Source organism: Fulmarus glacialis, unplaced genomic scaffold (genome assembly GCF_000690835.1).
Source record: "Fulmarus glacialis isolate BGI_N327 unplaced genomic scaffold, ASM69083v1 scaffold9413, whole genome shotgun sequence".
NCBI classification, from domain to species: Eukaryota; Metazoa; Chordata; class Aves; order Procellariiformes; family Procellariidae; genus Fulmarus; species Fulmarus glacialis.
In genome coordinates, this window is record NW_009204876.1 from 66173 (window position 1) to 81709 (window position 15537).

At 39.3% G+C, this 15537-nt stretch overlaps 1 protein-coding gene across 1 annotated transcript in view; it reads right to left on the reverse strand.

The window, feature by feature from the left end:
* Positions 1-3563: 3563 nt before the first annotated feature.
* TET2 (tet methylcytosine dioxygenase 2) overlaps positions 3564-15537 on the reverse strand; it is a 22261-nt gene continuing 10287 nt past the window's right edge. The window contains exons 4-9 of the mRNA XM_009575157.1: positions 15030-15238; positions 14066-14216; positions 11800-11889; positions 9067-9204; positions 7234-7594; positions 3564-5935 (exon numbers count right to left, since the gene is read on the reverse strand). Of these exons, the coding sequence (XP_009573452.1) occupies positions 4527-5935; positions 7234-7594; positions 9067-9204; positions 11800-11889; positions 14066-14216; positions 15030-15238 (2358 nt within the window). The 3' untranslated portion in view covers positions 3564-4526. The remainder of the gene's footprint in view (positions 5936-7233; positions 7595-9066; positions 9205-11799; positions 11890-14065; positions 14217-15029; positions 15239-15537) is intronic.

The window sequence follows — 15537 nt, forward strand, 5'->3', positions numbered from 1 at the left end:
TCTCTTCCCACAGAAGAGGGTATGTCAGGATTCAGTCCTGATATCCCTTGAAGTTAAAAGAAGAGGCCATGAAAACAAGCTTTTGTCTGGTGCCTGCAAGAATGTATGTCCTGGTATTGTTCAGACACGCTTTCTTATTGCTTCTGCTTTTCCCTAAATTACGTGTGATTTAGATCATACATGAGGTTTTAGGCTTTTATAATTTTGTTTTTTCTTAATCATAGAATCATTTAAGTTGGAAAAGACTCTTAAGGTCATCAAGCCCAACCGCTAACCTAACGCTCCCAGGTCCACCGCTAAACCATGTCGCTAAGTGCCACATCTACACGTCTTCTAAATACCTCCAGGGGTGGTGACTTAGTCACATCCCTGGGCAGCCTGTTCCAGTGCTTGACAACTCTTTTGGTGAAGAAATTTTCCCTAATATCCAATCTAAACATCCCCTGGCGCAATAATACTATCTGTTGGAGCATCCCACCATTTGGGAGCAATTGGAAATCAACTGAGAAATGCATAAATAGGCAGAGATAAATACCCCAAACAAACCAATGAACCCCTAGAGTCTCCCCCTCATCCTGCCTCTGCCAGGTGTGCATTTCTGGCTATTACTCGAGCAGTGAGGAAATTCCAGCAGTGAATATGCCATATTCATCTGTGTCCACAAACACCAGTAGGAAACGAGCAGTGATGCCCTACACCCTCTTCCTGCTCATAAAAATGCCTCAGATTTTATCGAGCAGTATCCCGGGCTAGGTAGCTAGCGTCCCAACCCGTAAGAGGCAAGAGTAAAGCAGAACTAGGAATAAATGTGATGTCTAGGTCTCCTGTTCCGAAGTCCCTAGTGATGCATTTCGTTTGAGCATGATGCTTGAGTTGGGGAGGATGGAGGTGGGCTGAACCTGTGTGGGTGTGTGGGCCTGCTTCATTGAAAAGTTTGGGTTGTCTTAGTATGTCAGTCGATGCATTCAATTTCTAAGCTGCTGAAGTATGCAACTTCCTCCGTTTCTCATAACATAGTTTTAGATTTAAGTTCCCCAGGCTAGCAGTTTCCCCAGCCCTGTAACTGTTGTCCAGTTCCCCTGGGGCTCTTGACCTGTGGCTGGTAGTAGGGGTCATGTTTCACTGCTCTGGCTTTGTTGTCAGCTGATAAAAGTGACAGGAAAAGACAAGTTTCTGCAAGACAGACTTAGAGTGCATTAAATAAATATAAATTTTATTAAAAACACCCACATCTCAGCGTTATCAGGAATGATATAATAATAAACAGCTTTCAAATAACCTGCATTACATTACAATACTTACAGTATTTATAACCATCCTCAGATTCTTTTTATAGACATACCAAACATTTCATGAAAATGAATGAAACTAAAGTAAAAAAAAAAAAAAAAAAAAGTAGAACATAAGCATAGAAAATGCACACAGAAGTTCATTACCTTAGTGTCAAACTGCTAAAGTTTCCTACACAAGTTAACTACTAGCTTTAGAAGTGAACTTTATACCACTGTGCGTCAATCAAGATGAAAAATTCATTCAAGTAAAGTTGACACCACTCAGAAGCATCTTCAAGTATGGCTATAGTCAACCTGATAATCCTATACAAGCAATTTTATGTCTGCTTTGTCATTCGTTCCAACTGAGGCAGGGTTCTGTACACCAAAAATTACAGTTTGGGTATTTACAATACAAAACTGATTCACCAACTAAGCTTCCTGCTCCTGCTGCCAGCAGTTTGGCAAATGACGGTGCACAGCATATTAACCAAACATCTACTATGGATTACATGAATAATATAGGACTTTAAAAAAAAAATCACCGAAAGATGAAGATTTATAATGATTTAATTAATCTGACATATAACCATCATTAATTTTTTTTTTTTTAAAAAGGCGAAACTTTTGTTTCAATGCAGTGGGTAAAGTCACAGACTGAGAATTAAAAAACAAAATTGCCATAATAAATATTTGACCATTAAACCCAAAGGCCTCCTTTGATTTACTCGAGTTAGGTTGTGATTCTGTTAGATAAAATTTCTTTCGACCAAACTTAATCTTACAGTATATTGCACAAGATATATCTGGGACATGGAGGTTTGCATGTTTAGGGAAGCCCTTGTACAGACTGTACCTTTTTATATTTTATTTTATTCATTACAGTATCCAAGAAGCCTTGTTTAGAGAGTGACTTGAACAACTCTAGCAAACAGTCACTTGCCAAACCCCTGCCTTACATTTTTCCCTTTAATCAGCTCAGTGCATTCTACTTTCTTTTTGTTTATTTGTTTGAAACAGGCAAAACATTCTAAATCTCTTAAACACTTTCATTACAATAAAAAGAGCTAACGAATTTACAAAATTAGTTTTAGTTACATCAATACATGTACAAGAAAAATTAGAGAAGGGATTCAAAAGAAAAGCATTAAATCCCTGAAAAAAAAAACCAAAACAAAACAAAAAACCCAAGAATAATATATTTAACCTACAACAGCTTTACATACACACAGGTGACACGTTGGCATAGGAGAACATGAGCTGAAATATCCCTGAATTTTTAGAACAAAAAAAAAAAAAGTTGAAGTTCAAGTTATACTTGCTAAAATGTCAAGTATTGAGAGAGTTTTTTTTGTTTTGTTTTTTTTTTTTTTATTTGTTTGTTTTTTTCAAAGGCTATTGGGGGAAAAAGATGGTATACAATATATAAACTTTCACACTCAGTTCAATATCCTATTGCCAAACTAGTGTTGAGGTATATGACAAGTAGGAACATCACTCAAACCTTTTAATATATTTTTAGCTCACATTATGATATATTTGTAGCAGGCTGAGTAGCACCATGATGTGAATTCAGCTCATAACCCAAATATATATAGATTTAATATTTTTACAGTACTAAAATACTAAAGCATTGCGTTAAAAAAAGTTTTGTTTACAATTTAATTTACTATACAACTCTCCTGCTTTTTTTTTAATAGAAATTAATGATTTAAAACCACCACAGCAAGCCAGCTGCCTATTTTTTTTTCTATTTAATCAACGGAATCACACAGAACTAACCCTGTTTCATTCATCTTGTGTAGGCATCGGATTGCTCAATCTTCCTGGAAAAGAGGACACTTGCACTGAGAAATGACTTACACCACAATGTACATAATTATCAACACAAAAGCAATCTGCCATTCAATATTTGAAGAGCATACAGATCTTTAAAAACAGCAGAAGCCCAAGCTAACTAGTTGTAGTCTGTCGCATGCTGCTAATTATTACCTGTGGTTAATATAAAATTCTTTCCTTAAAACTGTACATATTTGAGCAATGAACTTGTCATAATAATTGTAGAAAACAGTTTACAGTATAGCTGTGTGAGATGAGCACCAGAAAAACATGTGTTTTGTGTACTAAAGTATTCCCTTATATCCAGTAAGCCCCATTTTTACCATAACCGACTGTATTAAAAATGGATATGTAGCTCACTAGCAGATGCACAGCTAAAACAAAAGTATTTAAAAGCTTTTTTAGTTTAAAAAAATTATCTTTGCATTTTAAAATCAAAGTAAACTCTTTTTTTTTTTTTTTAATGTCTTAGTACCTTAGCATTGTTCAAGTTGCCAAGCTTAGGTAGACAAAGTGCTTTTGAAACACTATTTAAAAAAAAATATCTCTCTCTATATTTTATTGTCCTTTTCTAGGACTTGACTGGATGAGCAAAATCCAGAGGTCTTTGTAATTCCCATATGTTAAAAAGTAAGCTTATTTTAACACCAGGTAAATTCAATACATACATGAATGAAAAGGTCCTCCCTGTTGTCGAAGAACATTTGACTACATCATTGACATTTTGTAAAAAGGCATTAACTGTTTGACTGTTAAAAGAAAGACACCATTCTCTTAGATAGCACCATGGTTTTAGAATATCCAAACAAATTCAGTGTTTTGCTGTCTATTCATTATGTTTTATACTTATCTACTTTGTTAAATAAAATCAAGAGACTAATAAGATTACAGTAAAAACTGCATGTTAAAAAGCCATAATTCCAGTATTTCAGTACATCATAGATTCAGCACCAGATGTTATTTTAAGATTCCTGCAGTTGTAATACTACAGTATTATTTTTTTAGGGTTTTTTTGCTCCTGTTCCATGACTATGCAAACTTGATGACATTAAAAGTGGCCACAGATGTGCAAAACTGTAAGAAAAAAAAAAATCCACTTGCAGATTATCTCTTTCAGTAATGGAGCCAGTGTTTTCAAATGTAAATTGTGAAACACTGTTTTGTTTTGTTTTTGTTTTTGCATAGGATGCTTTGGTCTTGTTTCCTACGTGCCATCTGTGACCACTTAAAAATCAGTGGAAAATAAGTGCGCTAGTGAGATTACCTCTTTTTGCTGGTGTGCTGAGGCTTTTTCCACTGATGAGTTTTGTAAAAACACTGTTTTCTTCTCCACCCTTGCCTTCCCCAAAACCTAAAGAAGAACTACCCTACTGACAAGGTGTTTTTTCAAATGAGGTAACCAACAAAGGTGTGAAGTTAGATATATCGGTTGTAAGGCCCTGTAACCCGTGTAAAGGCATATGGAGATGTAGTTACTGTGGAGTCTGTGGTGACCGACAGTGTCCTTTGTGCAAGAGACTTGATGAAGCGCACGTACGTTGGCTCTGAGGGTTCATGTGGCTCAGCAGGCTCCCGCTTTGCTTTTTTGCCATAAGATTTCTGAGGCACGTAGTCTGGACCGTACTTTTCACATTCCTCTTCTTTCTCTCTTGCCTTCTCAGCCATCTTTGCCTCCCACAGAGCCAGACCATGTTTTGGCTCATTCATACTCTTGTGCTGGTAAAAGACAAGGGATATTCTGGTGGGATGGTTCCTGTTGGGATTTTTTAAGGGAGTCGTTGCATGGAGCTCACGTTTTGCACACTCTATGAGAATTGACCCATGAGACGGAGCAACTGCCACTCCTCCAATTTCTGGATCCAGAAAGCTCTGCTCACTATCTGACCAGACGTCATCGGGATCCTCTGCTTTTTCTGGATTCAGCACATCAGTTTTATCTAAACCACCCTGGGGAGTAGTCCTATCATGGTTTTGACCTGGAAGCATGTTAGACAAACCATTAACTGCATGTGAAATCATTTCACTATCCTTATTTTGGAGATGCAGTGAATTAGGAGGACCACTAAAAATACTTGGAGCAGAATGGTATTCGTGTGCTAAATGTGGAGGGGGTTGCACGTGATGATGTTCACCGGTTTTACTCATGGAGGCATAATCCATGCTTGGATTACTCAGAGTAGATTTTAACCTTGAGGCAACCTCCATAAAATGGCTGTCAGCCTCATGGGTGGAGTAAGAGGAAAAAGACCCTACGTGGTGTACGTTTGGTCTAATGGTGCAATTACTGAAGGAGTCTACCTGCATATTTTGGTTTCCATAATTCAAGTACTTGGGACCAAACCTCTGGTTATTCCCAAACCTATGCTGGTATAATGTTTGAATGGGTGGTAGACTTAGTTTAGACATATGGTCTTGGCTCTGGCAACTATACAAGTCCATGTGCTGATGCTGGGAAGGGTAGGAGCCCAAGTAAGAGGGGCAGTTGTCCATAGGTATGTTTCCATTGCATTGGTAGGGTGGATATTGGTTATTTTGACTTAATGATCCTGAATAAGGGTTCATGGGACTGGAAGAATTCAAATAAGACCCCGCAGGCTGTGATGAGGTTGTGTAGAGGTTCATGGGACTGGACCCTCCATATGGATCTGAAGTGTATGAAGAGTTTGGATAAGCATTGGCTGGATTAGGCAACCTTACATAGAGATTTGCAGAACCTGAACCCGAGTAAGAGTTAACAGGATTTGACTGAGGGTTGTTAGGGAGAGTGCGCTGTGGATGTTGCTGCTGCTGTTGTTGTGTGGCTGGTCCTGAAAGACGTAAAAGATCTGTAGATGTGAAAAGAAAAAAAAACACACAACAAACAAGCTTTTTTTTTTTTTCCAAAAAACCCCCAACAAACTACATACTTTATAGACTTTTCATGATACATATCTATGAAATTTCTAAGAAAAGTATATCATATGATACGTTAACAGAGGTTCCCTTTCTCGTATCTCAAATACCATCCTTTAAGAAAATGAATAAATACTAAGGCTACTCATCCTTTTTGGCACGTATCCAGTGAGATCAGATGCTAGTGGCAATGGGGAAAAAGAAGACAGTGCAATCTGTTCAGTCACGTGCACAAAATCCAAAGAGTTGAATCATCATTTAAATAGCCCATGAAATGGAGCATCAAAGTGCTCCCAAACAGCCATGCACAAGGTGACCTTCTTTTCCCCAAGAATTAATAATTCTTCTCATCTATATTAATGGAACTGTCTCAAAAAAATGTCTCTAGCTTTATGTAAAAAAACAACGGTGACATTCACTGATAGAACAGTTCAGTAGCAAGTGAGATTAACTGAAGTCATAAGAGCAAAAACATCAGTCATTAAAGTGAGATGGCATCGTTTAATGGTTACAACCCTAGCTTGGGTCATAGGACAGCTGACTTCTATAGATATTTCAGTGACCTTCTGGGTGGCCTTGGATGTATCGCTTTTTTCCTCTCTGAGAAAGTTGCTGTAACAATAAAATAGTCATGATGAACTCCTTTGCTCAGGACTCTCAAATCTGCTGATGAAAACTGCCAAGGATTGTTAAGTGGATTTTTAAACTCTTACTCCACTATGGAAAAATCTGCTCTGCTTTTGGTCTTGGAAGTAGAGAGTATAAATAGTGGTAAAGAGGTTAGGCTTGAATCCCCTCAAATTAGGAGGTTCTCTGTAACAGTGGCAGACAGTGAGTTATGTGTAGGTCATTCTTTCTTTGGCAGCACCATCACACACTTCTCTTCATGGCTTCTAGCACTACTAGTCTTTTAAAGGTACTTTACAATACACTGGATGGCAAGCAGAGTTTGCAAAAGCACCAGATTTCTACAGGTGTTAACTATCCAACAATAAAGGATTTCTCATACAACTGGGTTTTTTTTGCTTCTCCAGAGTTGACCACAATTTGGCACTCTAGTATTTATAAATGTACAATATTGATATTTACTTTCAAGAATTCTCTTTCCTTTTTACTTTAAAATGTTCTTGGGCTGAGAATAATGGTTTTCTTGAGACTCATTATACATGGCCATGATTTCTAGGAAGCTTACCACTGTTGATAAAGATCCCGATCAGATTCACGTGTTTACCTGCTAGCTGCTTTGCATGACCTGCTGCCTCAGAGTTGCCTTGCTTGTTGCGTGCTGCAGCAGACTTATCTCTTTCAGCTTTGCTAGACCCATTCTCCAAGGAGGAAAGCTTTTCTGCAGCTGCTTTCTTTGCTTCTAGCTTCCTTTGCCGACACGTCTTAACGGGCTCTGCTAACATCCTTACTTTTCGGCGAAAGGAAGTAAGGACCTGGATACTGCCATTCCTCTTCTTCTCCTCCTGGCCTTCAGTGCTTCCGAACTCATCCACATCAGAGACTTTGTATAACGGGAGGACGTGGAGCTGCTCGTCTTCTGGTGTTTGGCCAATTTCACGATTGTCTTCTCTAGTTAGTGTGCAAACCTGTCGGAAAGGTGTGTTAGAGTAACTCACTCAAACCAGTCTGAGATTAAGAGATCTGAAATACTAGCCTGTGCATTTTACCTTGCCCTGCCACTGTCGGCGTTGGCATCTGGCAAGCTATTTGTAAACTGTAAGTTTCTGTGCAATTTATGCATATGACAACAAGCCTGCAATTTCATTTCTTCCATTGCTCTGTTGGACAGTGTTAATAGAAACAGAAGGCATATATATCTATTTCTTGTACTTGTGCTGAAATGAACAGTATAGCTAGGGATTACCCTAATGTGAAATAAACTGTGTGATCCATTGTACCTTGGCCAGAGAGCTAAACCAGTGGAACTTGGGACTTTGTACTCACCTGAAGATTTTTTCACTATAATACATTAGCTAGCTACCTATTAGAAATAGTGTGCAAGATAACATACTGCCATTGTATTTCACACTCCCTTAAAATGGCAACTTCCAAGACTTTGCAAAGGAGCAAGTCACTGTAATGTTAATAATAAGGTTTAAGGAAGTTACTGTTGTGTCAGGCAGCACGCTCATTGTGTTAGCTCCAGCTAAAACATATTGGGAGGATCTCAGTGGAAAAAAAGATGCTGATACAAACATATTCTGTAGCAAAATCATTGCCTCAGCCAGTTTTAGGAAGAAAGCTCAGCTAGAAATATATATTGTATTGGTGGTGGTTGACTTGTGAATTAAGTCAGACCCTGGAAACAGGAAAAAATTAGTTGGTATTAAAAAAAGTAGATATGCTCTTTGGTCGTAATAACAGCTGCACTGTGAATCTAGGTAGTTACTTCAAATTACAACCATGATGATTATTCAGAACTGAAAATTATTCTTTCTCATGTTTACCCCAACTGTATTGTCACAGAAAGAGTAGGCAGGGAACAGAAATAAACCAATACACATTGAACACCAACTTGTTTGTCTGGTATCTTCTACAGAACCTTTGCTGTACGTGCTAAGAGATCAGAACTGAAGAGAGTAAAGGGCATGTGTACAATACAAAGGATGGCAAGGCTTGCGGACTTTCTGCTCATCCCAAGCAGGAAACTTCTGAAACCCTCCTGGAAAGAAGTTATTTGTTTCCACATTTATTTTATTAGAAGATGTAATACAAAGTTGCTAGAAAAAAAGTGTTTCAAGAGGACAAATATAAACCATTTTGTGCCAGGAACGCTGAAACAGGCATTTCAGCCCTGCTGGGACCTTCTTTCCATTGTCTCCACAGTTTCTCTTTCACCAGTTCTATATTAAACCTTTCTTTAATACACCATAAGTCTCATTCATATGAATGAAAAATTGTGTAGGGGGTAATAAGTTAGCTCAATTACTGCTTAATGTTTCTTTTTTTAGCAATCTGTGTTATGCAAGTATAGATTTAAACAGACGGGAGATAATGAATTAATTATATATGTGAAATTAGTGCTGGAGTAAGGAGGCTATATGCATCACAGACTTACCAGCGTACTCCCGTTCTGCATATTGTGCAAGTCTCTGTGAGCATGAGCGCAAAAATCCAGGCAGGCAGTGACCCCTGAGAATGGACGACCTTCTTTTAAACCCAGGCGACACTCGGGTGCTCTGTGTTCATACTCGATCTGGAAAGAGATGACAGGTATCACTGCAACTGAGCTGGATGCTCCAGTACACGGAATTAGCACTGAATGCTCTGTTGTGGCAACATGCACGTCTCCTAACATCTTGGAGGTGGCAACATACAGATCTCGAAGGTGAATAAAATCGAGCGATTTGATGGCAATTTTGTATCTGTACTTCATTCCTTGCTGCTTTTTTCCCTGTTACCTTCTGTCTCTGGCGTGATTGTGAAACTGGCCAATAATACTTCTCCTTGCATATTACTTTTGATTCTCTGCCAGTGGCTGGTGTTTTTACATGACAAATGCAGCGCATGGTTTCAGCATCTGGCACTGTAATAGTGATATGTTTGTGTAGACTGGAAATACACCAAGCTATTAAGGGAAAATGGCTTTAGAAAACTGACTTCAGAATGACTTCATGAAAAATAATTTGCTTTTTGATTTGTAATATTTTGGCGCACTAAACATATATTTCATTAGCTTAAGTACAACTTTAACCCCTGACCAAGAAGAGAGATAATTCAGTCAAGACAGTACTTTCTACCCATGCACTCATTATTAAGGAGCTTTACAAAGAGTTGATAATGCAACTATAAACCTTACAAAAAAAGAAAGGATTTTGTAAGAGAAGATCAAGCCTTAGACAAATGACGGTTTCATATTTTATTTAGAAAATTAGAAATGAAACCACGTTTGTAAAATGCTTTGCTGAAATTCCCGAACTTTTCAAGTGAATGCAAAAAAATCTATACGTAATGGAACTTAATCGATCCCATTTTAAGTTAAGGTGAACTTAGAAGTTTTGCCAAGTCTTGATCCAAGATCACTAAAAACATGTCTAGTTTGCTCACAGACCTTTTTTTTTTTTAAATTTGGAATATTTACTTCCCTGGAATCTGAAAATAAAAGCAGAACAAAACTTGAAACATGTAAATCTCTTTGGCATTAAATGAGAGTGGTCTGAAATGTTAGCCAGGCTATAATTATTTGATTAAAGTACACTGGTGCAACTATTCTCTGAGATGTTCTGTTGGGTCCAGTTGGAAAAACAGACCCTTTCCAATTCTAGATTTTAATCCAGTAGCAATCCAGACTTGGATTAGAATAAATCTGGGAATTTGGAATTTCTTTTTCAAAGGGGGATTGGTTTTAGGGCTTTTTGGTTTTAGAACCTTTTATGATACCATACAAATTAGGCCTCGATCATCTCTCTTTAAAGCCACTGAGAATAGCTTGATCAGGGTTTCCCCACAAATACAAGGTCTGCATGAAACTTCTGAAATAGGCCAACATGCTTTATTACACAAGGCAAAAAATTGAAACTTGTAAAAGCATGTATTTTCAACAAGTGTCGGGCAGGACCACGGCTTACATGGAGAAAAGTTCATTGTGAATTTTTGTGGGAAAAGAAAAGCAGCCCAAGCAAAGAACCATTTTATTGTTCACCACCCCCTCATTTTTTCTTCTTCTTCTTCCTTTCTTCTCTCAGATGTCTCTCAGATACTTGGACAGGTAACCACAGCTAGTGGGCACACAGCCACAGTTTCCTCCGTAATGAGTCTCCAAACATTATCTGATCAGGTAAGTGAAATTGGGTAAGTCTGCACAGAATCTGCTTACCCTGTCTAGTTGCTACTAAATATGCAGTAAAGGAGCAAGTTTTACGGCAAATAAAAATGGACAGTTTTGTGTTAGTTTACTGTTTCCGTTACAGCTGAAAATCTTAACAATCTGTCTTGTCTTGGTTGCTACAGCATAATACTGTCAACAAGAAAGAAAGAAGATGTCATATTTTGCAGTGATGCTGATAGTCTGGAGACTATAAGTTCTGTGAATGTTTGTAATGGTAGTGAGCAACGAATGTGAAGGCCAACAGTTATGCGTTTGCAAGGAGTATGTTGTCAAATTTCGATGCAAATATCTGAAAGACGTTTGGTAAAGGAATGCAGATGAGAGACAGCCACAACTGGGAACCTCAAAAAAGCTTTGAATGTGCTTTTTTTCTGTGAACACCGCTTCACAGAAAATATGTACGCACGATCCCCTCATGCAAGAAGGCTGGTGCAGGCACTTGTGTGTGTATGCGGGATTGAATGCGTTCAAATATGAAACTTTGCTTTAAAAGCATGTTTGTAATGGTTATTTTGGTGAAAACTAAATTCATCTGCCACTTGAGAGAGCAGAACTGAAACTGTGGCTTCAGGACTCAAGTGCAATATGATACACTGCCTTCTGACACTGTTGCCAATCTCACACCATCTTCATGGCTATTTTGCTAGTTTACCTGGTGAATCATGCTAAATCCAGAAGTTTGTGTTGTAGAGCTGAAGAGTTCTGCTCAAGTGTGAAGTAATTTTATTGTGTTGATGTAGGTGAAAAGATTAGTTCTATTTAGTGGACCAAATTCTGCTAGTGTTACTTCTGAAAGCATTTTAAGTGGAATTGTTCTTTTCCATTTGTCTTTACCCCGATGTTAAAGAAATGCTGGTACACAAAATGTACATAATGGTTTGGCGCAAGGTTGAAGCATTGGGAAGTGTGGTAAAAATCAGGATATTTGCATGACTGCTCTGATTCCTTTTTTCCCCACCATACCTGGTTGTTATATGCATCAGGTGCAAGCTTCTTGTAGGTAGGTGCCATCAGGGTTGACAGATTCTGCAAATTGGATTCTAGTTTTTCTTCCTGTTAGGAGATGAAATAGAGTTCAATGACATTTCCATACTGTACGTATGGGATCTAAGAAGTTAGGGTCTTTACTAGTTGTGTGAAGGCCTAGACCATTGTCATTCTTGTTTAGACAATAACTGTTGTTAATCTTCTTTTAATTTTATTGTTTCACAGCCTTTAAAGTAATGAAGTAGTAGTATAGTGTGATCCTTGCAAGACGACATCACATACTATGATCTTAATTTGGTTTATATTAAAAAGAATCACATTCTTCAACATGGAGATGTTTTAGATCCAAGCGAGATGACCCTCATTATTTTCCACATTGGAGTTTTGGGAAAATAATACTCTTCAGAAAGCTTGAAAGAAATAATATCAGAATGGTCCATCAAGTAAATCTGGCTAATTTAAGGGTTTTGCACATTGCAATGACAGCACTTCAGCACACTGAAATATCTTTTCATGCAGCAATTTAAAAGTATTTAAATACTTCAGACTTCAAAAAGTTCCCAATTCTTAAGCAATGAAGAATGTGGACATGTCTAGTAGTTGGTGATATGGAGGTAGGAATGACCACACTTTTTTTTTATAAGGAGAGGTACACACTCTCAAAATGAAGGGCTCTTTAAAAATGAAGTACTCTAATAACATACTCCAAAGTTGTTCCCTATCCTCTCAGGATGAGAACCCCAAATTCAAACCCTCGCTTATATGAGGCCCTTATTTTTAATTTCATGTGCATAAAGAACAGTGGCATACTGGAGTGGTATACTTGTTTTTAAGAGTTTGTATATTTTAGGAATGTGTGAAACACTGTGAAAAACCTATGGGTTTGAGAGAGACGTGTAGGTGCATTAAAAGTTTGTATCTCCTACTATGGGACTATATCCTAGTTTGGGACTCCAAAACGACATTATGAAATTGTCAAAAATATCTGTGACCTTGTGGCTGCTGCCAGAACTTGGAGCTTTTGTATGGCCTGTGGGTTACCATTTGTAAGTGTTACTTCTAATTTTTATTGGTAAGGATCCTATTTGTGTTGTCTATAAACTGTGTCTATGCTATGGGACCCAACCCCTGGATGCATGCCTTGGCTGCCCCCAACTTTGCGTGGGAACAAGACTGGAGGGTAAAACCATCTTCCCTGCCCAGCTCTGGCTTCCATGGGAAGTAAATCTAGGAATGCAAGTTGGAAGAGTGCCCTGGTGGGCTTTGGCCAGGTATCCAGCTTAGAAAATTTAGCGGGTTTAGGATTGCAGGCTATGATAAAGAAGGCTTTGTGCCACAGCATGATTGAAGGAGAGCTACTCTGTAATTCTTGGGGCTGTAGAAGAGCAGTGGGGAGGAAAAACTGTATGTTAATTATGATGATATTTTAAATAGTGTGCTATTCTCAGCACAGGCCATAGGATGCAGAAGTACCTGGCTCTCTGATCATGTGAAAGAAATGCTTGGATTTGTGTAAGACACCAGAATACAGTGAAAGCTGTGGACCTATGTGTCAGTACACAAGCAAGGGACTAAATTTGCATGTGCTTGCCAAAAAACAGATTGGGCCGTTGGAGCCTCCCAGACACATGACTAGCTGGAGGTGTCCAGGAGTCGCTGTAGTCATAACTTCAAAGGTATCTCATGCCCAGGCTAAGGTCAATGTTTTTTTTTTATTACTCTGACTCGCTTTAAACAGTTGCCAGTTTGCTGTAACACAGATCCCAGTCTGGAAACATTCAGTGGGGCAGGACTGTATGTAGAACGAGTCTTCCTATCCTCTTCTTCCTATTGTCATCTCAGAGTTTCAACATGTTTGTCTCCATGCAGTCTGCTCTGGTTCCCAGTTGCAATGTTATGTGCCTTCAGTTGGTAAACTTTCTGCTCTGCCACTGGGGAATGCCCAGTTGCAGGCCTAATACAGCCACAATTATTCAGGCTGTGCCCTCTCCTCTAATTGTGAAAGCCTGCAAACATGGTTTCAAGTCTCAGGGCTTTTATCAGCTGTCAGAATTTGGACAGTCAATTCGGCTGACTCAGTGACTGGAATCAATCAGTTTTGACTGGCAGTTATTTAATTACCCTACATGTATGCCATTCAGGCAGAGCTCTGGCCCCTGGTCTCTTGTACTGTATCTCTATTTGCAGAGTGACAGAAAACATTTCCTTGCAAATGAGGCTCATTTTAGAAATGGACACCAACCTCTTTTGGGTCATCCCCCATCAGCTTAAACTTTCTTGGAATCTTGCTTCTGGCAAACTTACAACCATTGTAGTACATGCTCCAGGAGCAACCAAAGGAAAATGAAGCACCACAAGTTTCAGGGTCCAGCCCTTGACATGCGCAAGTCCGTCTGAAAAATATGAGAATATGGCTGTTAGCAGCAGGCGGGTCACCCTGGGGCGCTCCCGCAGCGTGCGCTGGCGTTCTGCCAGTGCTCTGGGGAATCACTGGTCTTGGATCATCTTCCATCAGAAAATAATGAAGAAATGAAAGAGGGAGGCAAATGCGTTAGAAGAATTTATCAGAGTGAATAATTTCATGGTTGCAAAGCAAGGACTGTGGGGTTCCTATGCTTCTATGAGAAACCTGGCTTTGCTCGAAAGAGGGTACATTTGTGTGGTGCCTTGCTAGGTAGTGATATTCATGGTACCTGAAAGGGGCATATGCTGATGGCACTGCAAGAATGTGGGAGCCCTCTGACAGGGGCTAAGCTATAATTCCTGAAATATGACTCTACCCATGAAGCCATAGTAACATACAGTGATAGCTATGTTAATTTTGGTCTAAATGTTCTTTGCTATCAGAAAGACATGGGAAAACGATATAGTGCACTTTCTTTAGATTCAGGCTAGCTTCTGTAGACTTACAGTATGATTTAGTGCATCTACTTTTTATTTCAAGGTTGAGGTATCTGCTGTCCTGGGCCTTGCTGAGATCTCTTTCTTTATATATATGGAGATGCTTCAAAACTCTGGGAAGATGTTTCTCCCTGATTTATAAGAATGTTTACTTTGCTTTTCTCACAGGGTTTTGGGTTTTCAAACTGCCTGAAATAGTTGGAAAGGTTATGCGTATTTCAGGGTAACAGGATGAGCGGAGGTGCCAGGTCCGAGGCTGAAGGTGGGGTTGTAAGTTTGGCAAGCGTACCCTTTGTTCCACTTACTCTTCGTTCAGGGCGCACCGCCGGTTTGTGAGCGTGCCATACTTCCTCAGGGTGTCGGTGAGTTCGGAGTAGAGCTTGTCGGCCAGGCTTGTTGGGATTCCCTCCCAGACCAGGATGAGAATCACGATCACGGCCGTCTCACACGTGTGGCCCGCTCGCTCGCGCACCAAACAGAGTAGCTTTTCCTCCTGACTGCTTCTGCGGACTACCTGCATGCACAGCAACACACACCCCCAGAGCCCCAACACAAACAATGTGTTTCTTAATGTGAAGAGCAAGAGAATAGGAAACCTCAGCATTGGTGTGCATGTGAGGAGGTTACTTCTACCTCTCTCTTCCTCTGTTTCTGGCAACTCGGTCCATTTTTCTAATTTAGTGATATGCTCCAGGGCTACCTATTCTGTTTAATGAAGCAGACTCCAAGAGGCTAAGCTTGACTGACGGCATGGAAAGCCATGGTGGTGGAAACCAGCTTTGTAAAGGTATCTCCCATCTCTGATTCAGCAGG